The following is a 9,120-nucleotide window of genomic DNA, read 5'->3' on the forward strand; positions in this document are numbered from 1 at the left end:
TAACGAATCCCTTGGTTTGCTCGGAGTGCACTTGCAGCTTTTGCTTTACTGACGAAGCTGTCTTTATCTCAAGCCTCAACTCTTTATCTCAAATCACAAGATTTTACCCTTCTGATTCTTTCCCCAATCCCAACAGGCAGGAGTAAGCAAGCGGCTGCATGGGGCTCAGTTGCCAGCTGGAGTTAAGCCAAAACAGCCCTTTTTTGTGCCCAGGGTGGGGCTTGAAGGGTTTGAGGTAACAACAGATTTGATTGGAATGTGCTAGATAGAATTTACAGCTGTCATTGCTGCTTAGCTATTACCTGGCAGGCTCCTGTGCTTGCCATGGGGGCTTTCTTGCCTTACTGCGTATTAGTGGCTGTTTTTTGCTTTCCTTGCTCGCTGTACTGCTGCACTGTTGATCAACTTATCCTGCTGTGCCTGGGCATGTTTTAATAACAGCAGTGGCCGTGTACCTGGGCTGGCAGAGGGACAAGGTGTTGCTGCTGGTTCTGTGCTGCTGTGCTGGACAGGCTGGAACTCCAGTGCGAACACAATCCCCATTTAGTCCCCATGTGTTGCCTGATCTAGTTGAGAGGCGTCCCTGCCCATGACAGGGAGGTTGGATTAAATGATCTCTAAGGTCCCTTCCAGCCTAGGCCATTCTGTGATTCTATGATTCCATGACTCAAATTGAAGGGACTGTGACCTGTGGATGAGTCCACATAGGAGCAGGACACCTCAGAGCATACATGTACACATACATGTACATCTCAAAGTGTCCGTGGCCATTGTTATGCCTGTGCCACAGCAGGTATAACTCTGAAGGGACAGTGGCTCAAGGATAAGTCCACGCTGGAGAAGGCACACCTCAAAGCACGGGTGGCTGTGGGTAAGTCCGTGCTGCAGCAGGCACATCTTGAAGCATCAGTGGCTGTGCATGAGGTGATGCTGCAGCACCTCAAGTGTGTGGCCACGGATAAACCCACGACTGGAACGGGTGCATCTCAGAGCAACTGTGGCTGTGGCTAAGCCTACAGTGCAGCAGGCACACCCTGGAAGAGAATACGGCTCAAAGGGGACACCCACCTGGAGCAGGTACAACCTAAGGGACTGCTGTCTGTGGGTAAGTCCAAGCTGGAGCAGGGGCAAGGGGAGGAGTTCATTGTAATGTTAAACCTTACGGTCTGGCTCAAAGGGACTGGGGTGGAGATTGTAAGGGAAATACATTACTACAGCAGTGTGCTAGTTTGGCAGAGATAGAATCCCAGCCCAGCCATGGTGTGCAGCCATCAGCAGTTTCGGGTCAGACAGGAACTTGAGCTGGGACGGCCAAAGCCAGGGCAGCTTCCCCGAGCTGAGCTCAGGTGTGTGCAATCTCACAAACACCACCCTTGTTATAAAGGGGGACGGTTGAACGTGGGGCCTCCTCCTCATCCTGCTTCTCCTCTTCTCAAGGGTTACCATCCCTGGAGGTGCTCACTTATCCCTCTGCTCCTGAGAACTGCTCTCCTGTTTATTGTGGCCACTGTACGTTCACTGGGGTGAGCACAACTTTGCATACTTTATATGGGCATTAGTATCGATATTAGTTTTGCTGTCTCATTAAATCTGTTCTCATTTCAAGCCGCATGTCTGCTCTCCTTTCCTCAACTCCCCTTCTTGGTTGGGGAGGGGTCACTGGAGGATAGAACAGCTGCTGGAGTTTAGCCCCCAATATGGGCTAAATGTAGACAAGCAGGAGCCACCTGAATTAACGTCAGAGAAGCCTTACAAGAAACAGTGCAAATGCAGCAGTGACCCAACCTGAGCTGGTTTTGGTGCCTGATAACTCGATGCAACACACCGTCTCCCCCGTCCTGAGTGACAGGATGGAGCCTAAAGTCATATAGTGTCATGGTTTAACCTTAGCCAGCTGTCCTTCTTGGAGATCTGGCAGTTTCTGTTGCCAAGCCCATCAGCTTCCTCAACCATGCAGCCAGCTCCCAAAGGGCAGAAAGTGCCCTCAAATCCAGAGGTGTTTCTCATGGTAAACTCTCATCCCAACTTTCTCCTTCCCAAAGCTTTTCTTTCACCTGCCCTCAGTCTCACCGACTCAAACCAGTGGTGATTACTGCGTTTCCATGTTTTACTTAAAAAAAAAAGAGATGACAAAGGCTGTTAGTGGAGTGGCTCTGTCTCCACCAGCTGACTTTTCAAACTAGCGCAGGATGGCAGCTCGGAGGCTGCAGGAGCATGGCAAAGGGGTCCTTCTCCATCCGCCTGGGGCTTGAGAGGCAAAGGAACCAATTGGCCATTGGAGGTGAACAAAGTGTTTCTGCACATTTTACTGCTGTGCCAGTGAGTTGCTGTGTTAAAGCTGTGAGTGGGAGGAGGCTACAAGCGCCAGCTGGCCCCCAGACACGGTGGCAAGAGACGGCCTAATCCTGGGGGTGACGTACCCGGAGCCTGTGAGCAGCCACATAACATCTGCTTCGGGGGAGGGAGAGGTGCCAAGGGACCGTGCCACTTGTCACATCACATTGGCCGCTGCCATCCAACGTGACAGAAAATGGCATAACGGCAGCAGAGCCCCAGCGCCCAGGGCCACCGGTGTCCCTGGGCACCAGCCCCAGTGCTGGTGGCACAGTGAAGGCCCTTTGCTTGTCCTTTAATGTGATTCCCACCTCGCTCTTTTGGGGCAACCCCCAAGGAGGAGTATGGCTGCACAGCACCATGAACTACATCCCCCCAGCAGCAAGCTCGGTGTGGGCACCGCCAAGGGTTTGATCTGCTGAATGAAAGCATCTGGTCCCCAGGATGCTGCAAAGGCTGGGCTGGAGCCCTCACCTCTGCAGGAAATCAGAAGTTCCCCGACCTGCTTGTGCCCCTCGGGCTCCGCAAAATCATGGGCCAGGGCGGTCCCTACACCAAGGACAGACAAACCCTTCCAGGTGTGGGCAGCAACCCTTGACAGCTCAGTGAAAAGCAAAGCCCTGTCAAGAGCAGCGCTACCAGAGCTAGGAAAGGCTTTGCATCGGGGGATTCCAACAGCAGTTTAATTGGATTTGCAGCTGCTGACTGGATCTGCCCCATCTCTGGCTGCACAGCATCATCCTCTCTCTGACCCCACAAGAAACACACACTCCACCAGTTCTCTTCCACTCCAGCACGGCTGGAAAACAGGTAGCCTAGGTCTGGCAATACAAGATGCCAATCAAAATGGTTTTGTTCAGTATCAGCACTCAAAGCTGTCAAGGTTTCCAAGGCTATCTGCTGTCTCTGCACGTAGAGCAGGTGACATTTTCTAAGTGACTTTAAGAAGACAACCATTCTTTGAGGTTTGTGTCAAAGAGGTCTCTGCCACAGCATTGCCAAAACCTGCTTTCAATTAGTCCCAGATCAATTGCATTGGGAGCAAAAGGCTGGAAAGTTTTGATCATAAGCACTCAAGGTTTCTCCCTTTCTGGGAAGCACCTGAGCCCAGCTGTACCTGTGACCAGGACAGGATGATGCCCATCTTTCTGTGCCAGGGTTGGGTACAGGGACATTGTGGCCAAAGGCTAACAAGGGCAGGGTGAACTCAGCCTGTCCCAGCTTTCCCGGGTGCTCTGCTGCTGAGCCTAGAAAGCAAATACCTGACTCTTCCTGGGACTCCAGGAAAATGCCTCAGGTAACCCTCAATAATTCAAAGGTGCACCTGATGGAAAAGGGAGTTGTTTCTCCTTGTCACTCTTTTGCTGTTTGTTCGGGTTGTGGGGTTTTTCTTTTAAGGAAGAACAACTTATTATACTCAAAGGAGGAAAGGATGTGGATGGTGTCATTTTTTATTCCCAGACCCAAAGTGCTTTGCAAGTGGCAGAAGGGAAATTAGCACTGACCCCATTGCACAGGTTAGGGAATGGTTAAAGGTGACTTTCTCAGGTCACAGAAGAACCGACAGTGTCATCCAAGACTCGGGTTTGTCCCTCTCCAGCTTCAGTGTGCAGGGGTCTGCTGGAGAACTGTGTTTCTGCTCCCGCAGGAGGGGAAGGGGAGACATGGGGCTGCCCTGGTGACGCTCCCGAGCAGATACCAGCCTGGTTTCCCCACAGCTGAGGGCAGACAGCCACAGCCCGGTGGCATGATGTCGAGAAGCAGCCCGGCCAGGGATGGGCAGGCCAGGAGCAAAAGGCAAGATCTGAGCTGAAACCACACTGGGGTCAGCCATGGCACCAACCGTGTGCAGGCGCACTGCCCCTGCCCTTCAGCCAGCCCCACCAGGCGTGGGGTGGGAAACACAGTCCCCAAGTCAGTTTGTGATCCTTAGTACAGGTCAGAACACACAGCAAGTTCCTTTTCCTCCTATGACTGTGGGTGTGGGGCTGAAAACTGGGGTACTTCTGTGTTCTCCTGCATGCTGTCCACCCGAAACCATAATGAGGTACATTCACATTAGCTGCTTGGTTCCTGCTTGCACGTTAAGTAACGACTACAAATTTGCCTAAGGCCGAAGGCGCCTGCTTATCAACCGAACAACAAATCGTGGCATGAAAGCACTTTGTTCATAACCCAGCACGGAACAACTGATGACAAAGCCAACGATGCAGGAGCCCAAAGAAAACTGCAGCGGGAGATTAAATGCTCATCACCTGACTCCCGATGGAAAGAGATTGCTCTCATCAGATAAAGATCAAGAGAAGATGCTGTAGTTAAAAGTAGGTAAATAGGGAATTACACGGTAAAACTGCTGGTTCATCACTTGGGATGTGCTCCTCCTGTCTGTACTGTGCTATTTAAAATCAGAAGCAGAGCGGCAGTTGAAACGAAGACTTGAGCAACGCTGGCAGATGGAGCGTGGGGGGTTACAGCCCTCTCCTCTGGCTGAAGGCAGCTGTCTGTCCCCCTGTCACCACAGCCTGCAGGGCTCCCACCGGGCTGCTGCAGCGCCTACACCTGCCTGCTCACCTTTCCACCGCACCTCGCCGCCGTGCAGATATGGGGCATGTGGATCGGGGTGGGGAGTTCTTTGGGATCCAGCCTCTGCTTCTCACTGTCTGCACCCTCCTCGTGTTGTCATCAGGTGTGCTCCTGCTGCGTTGGGCGAGATGTCTCTGCTGCTCCCGGGCCAAGCTGTCCTGCCGTGGGAAGGACCTTCCAGCGTGGACTGATGAGGCTGGGGAGCTGCACCCCCCAAGTAGGGAGGAGCAGCAGCAGAGATCTGCTGGAAGTAATTTCAAGCAGGTGGTGTGGGACCGGATGATGACTTTTAACCACCCTCCCCAGCCTGGCAGCTGCAAGATCACCCTGCCTGGCTCGTCCACGCTGAGGGGACCTGCTGGCCACATCCACAGGGGGAAGCTGTGTGACACCCCTCAGCCTTTTGCGCTTGATTCCAATAAGGCAGGTTTGGCTCCTTGCTTTCATGGAGGTGTTTAGAGAAGTCCCCTGGGAAGCAGAGTTCAGGGTGTGCATCCAGCTCTGCTGCCCTTGTCCAACAAAGGCTGTGTCTGCAACAGGGGAGATAAAAACCAGCTTCTCCCAGAGCTGCCCCCTGCATCGGGCCATGAGCACCCACCACCTTCCCATCACCTCCCAGATGCGCTGGGAGGAAGCAAAAGCAGAGGCCTCTGTTATGCAGGTGAGAAAGGTCTGCTGAGATACTTCTGCCAGGGAAAAAAAAAGTGTTTCTGTTACATCAGTGACATCTTATCAGGATGAATTCTGAAAGTTTTTGTTACAGAATTTCATGCGTTTTTTTTTTTTTAAAAAAACTATTTAATGCTTATAATTTAAAATGTAATTTTTTAAGTCATGAAAGACAGCTGCTTAATCCTGAGATAAAACACTTTGATGAAGGAGGTGTAGAACTACCTGGGTTTGTGTCCCACCATCAGGGGAACAGTTGCCTTAAAACCAGAGCACAGTTTGCTATTGATGTGGCATGAAATAATTCAAACGTAAAACCAGGAGCTCACTGAGCTCAAAGAGGAATGCATTAACAGCTCTCTTGCTCTCTTTGACTCTACTTGTGGACGAAATAGTGCAAATATCCACAAAATCAACTGTTTGTAAACTGTTGTTTTACTCCAAGATTTCCTCAGCAAAAGTGTTTAAATCATTCCATTTAAGACCATCATTACAAGAGAGAAAGAAGGAATATACTTTTCTTCCCTGAACATATGTTCGGCCTCACTTAAGAATGCTCTACTTTCTGCACAAGGCCAAAGACCCGTATGAAGATCTGTGTGCTATTTTAAAAAAATACATGGGCTCAAAGCTCAGTGCTGTCTTATGGATTTTGGGAAATCATGAATTCTGGTTTCCTGGCAAATAATTACACGCAAACTGCATGGCATCCACTCAGTGTCTCTTGACAGTGCGCGAGACGAGTCTGTCACCAGCAGCAGAAGCTGATGCCTGGCCAGGCTGAACACCCACCCCAGCTGAAGCACCGGGGGTAGAAACCAGCCTGCTCCTGGGTCAGAAAGCGGGGGCTTGCCTGGGGGCAAAGTGGGTGCTCGGGGCAGGTTTGCACCAGCTGGAAGCGTTGCCCTGGATGGTTCAGCGTTGCAGGGGCTGTAACCTCTTAGGCCCAGCATGGTGTTGGCATCGAATTGCATTTGGATTTCTCTGACCAAAAGAAATTCCCAGGGTGGGAAAATGTACTGGGCAAGGGGGAAGTTTTGCTGATTCTTGGTCTTTCTACTGCTTCGTGACACGAGAGGCGCGCTTAGGTTCTGTAGTGAAAATGATGCAAACATTCAAGAGGAATGCTACGTACTGGTTGGCAGGACGGGACCTGGGGACGTTTTTGCTCCAAATGAGGTGGACAGCATCTGGGATTAGCTTTGCCTAAATTGTGCCCCCTGAAAAGATGACCCGAGTCCCACAGTAGCAGGGACACCTGAAGTAAGGATGGCTGGTCATCACGTGCTCCACCAAGCTGCTTGCTTTTGTCCCATATAGGTCATACAGAGATCTGATACAGAGAAAGATATTTTTCTAAGCTCCTACACTCAAGAGCACATGTTTGTCAGCAGACAACACTTTAAGGTCACAGATTAACATGCTGTTCAAAATCTTATCACATATCTCATGTCCCTTCTGCAGCATGAGCACTTTCTTTATCATCAACAGCTGGAGCTGCAAACCTCTTCTGCTTGTTTTGCCACCCTCCTGGAGCCTGCACTGCAGCTACCTCTGAACACCCAACCAGAATTGCGTCCTTCTGAAGTGGGATTTCAGCAAGATTCTTCCAACTTTGACAAGCTCTTTCTATCCAGATTTCTTTGTGCATGAGTAAAGAGAGCGTTTCAGAGAGCAAGCAAGATGCTGAGCAATTCTCTTTTTCTTTGCTTGCTGGAGACCACCCTGTGCCAGCCTACGGAGCCTTCCAACAGCAAAATGATGCTGTTGTAGCATCCCTTCTCCCTATCTGAGGCTCCAAAATCTTGCCAACGCCTCTAGTTTGGCTTTCTTTGGCTTTTCTAAACACATATGCCAGCACCAAAACCCTACAGAAGACCTGGCCCACACCTCCCCTGAAGACGCTGCTCATGTGGCTGGGTGTCACGGGGATGAAGAGCTTGGACTAGGCAACAGCTTTCTGCCTGTGGCCCGGGTACTCCAACCACCCTAATCTTCTGTTTCCTAGACGAGGTTGGAAAGCAATGAAAAAGGATTTTGGAGCGACTACAAGACAGTTTCATAAATATCTATTAGCATTAACTTTCTTCACACCGCACCAGTAGGCTGAGCTTTTGGTAGGCTGAGCTTTTGGAAGATCAAAACCAAACCTGATCCTGCGTGGCTCCACTGAGATCCCTGCAATTTTACAAAAAGCATTTGCCTCTTGCTTTGCGATGGCTAGCAGGCTTGTATTGAGGCTCTCTGCTCTCTTCTCAAAAGCATCATTCACTCAGAAAACGTGTTCTTGTACTTGCATCCCAAATCACAGCTAGTGACTCCAGCATCTGCACCCCCAACTTTGAAGTTTCCTTTTCAAAAAGAATCCTTTCATGTTCTGTGTTTTGATATGCCACGTTCATCTTCTCCTGTTTTCCTTGGTTCGATTTCTTCCACGAATTCTGAATTCTATCAGCCGGATTACAAAGGCATTATTGCAAAGGTTTTCTCTTTGCCGTTGGTGTTATGTAGTTTATTAAACATATGTTTTGTTATTAGAGGGGCTTCAGAAGCGCTGTCTAATAAAACCCCAGTTCTTTCCTTTAGTTAATTGTAAAGTCAATGCTTAAACCTCCAGGAGATATTTTTCCAAGGAGAAACAAATTTGTTTTTAAACCAAACAGTCCTAAAAGTTTATTCTAGTCAACACTGGAGATCAATAGACTCTTCTGGTTTATGCACTTTATGGGCCAAAAGGGTTGCAACAGATGTAAGGAAAAACATTACATTTTTGTAGAGAGGGGAAAAAACTCAATAGTTAAATGGTTGCTTCCAAGCAGAGATGCACTAGGCTGGTAGAAGAAAAAGTTCCAGAATACAAGCAGAAGTATGGAAATCAATTATTTCCACGGAATCACAAAACGTTAAGAGTTGGAAGGAACCTCTCGAGTCCAATCCCTCTGTCAGAGCAGGACTACAGAATCTAGGGCAGGTCACACAGAAATGCATCCAGGTGGGGTTTGAAAGTCTCCAGAGACTCCACAACCTCTCTGGGCAGCCTGTGCCAGGGCTCTGTAACCCCTACAGTAACCACGTTCTTCCTCACATTGAGGTGGAACTTCCTGTGTTCTGGTTTGACTCCATTGGTCCTTGTCCTATCACAGGGCACAAGTGCAAAGAGGTTGTCCCTTCCTTCTTGACGCTCAGCCCTCATATACTTACACAAAACTATGTACATAAATATGTGGGCATAGCACATATAATTTATGTATATTTGTTCAAAGATCAGAGATAATTTGTAAGCAAACCAATTTAGCTGCTTCTGTTTTGTTGTACATGCTAAAGACACTATTAAAGTAAAAATTATTCTTTAAACGTATTACTTTGACTCGCTGCTGATACCTAGTAATTATAAATTTAATAACATCATAATGTATTATAACAAAGACTTTTAATGCAGGTAAATGCCTTACACACTGGCGTGATCTCCTTCAGTTTCGACACAATGCCAAACCAAGGCTTTTGCCTCTACTCCAAATAATTCCTCCTGCGACT

The 9,120-nt window shown here is 49.2% G+C and overlaps 1 protein-coding gene across 1 annotated transcript in view; it reads right to left on the bottom strand.

Annotated features, from left to right (window-relative positions):
• CD99L2 (CD99 molecule-like 2) overlaps positions 1–3,509 on the bottom strand; it is a 23,105-nt gene extending 19,596 nt beyond the window's left edge. The window contains exon 1 of the mRNA XM_009868189.1: positions 3,452–3,509. Coding sequence (XP_009866491.1) covers positions 3,452–3,509 — 58 coding nt within the window. The remainder of the gene's footprint in view (positions 1–3,451) is intronic.
• Between the last annotated feature and the right edge of the window lie 5,611 nt (positions 3,510–9,120).

Source organism: Apaloderma vittatum, unplaced genomic scaffold (genome assembly GCF_000703405.1).
Source record: "Apaloderma vittatum isolate BGI_N311 unplaced genomic scaffold, ASM70340v1 scaffold1094, whole genome shotgun sequence".
In the NCBI taxonomy this organism is placed as follows: Eukaryota; Metazoa; Chordata; class Aves; order Trogoniformes; family Trogonidae; genus Apaloderma; species Apaloderma vittatum.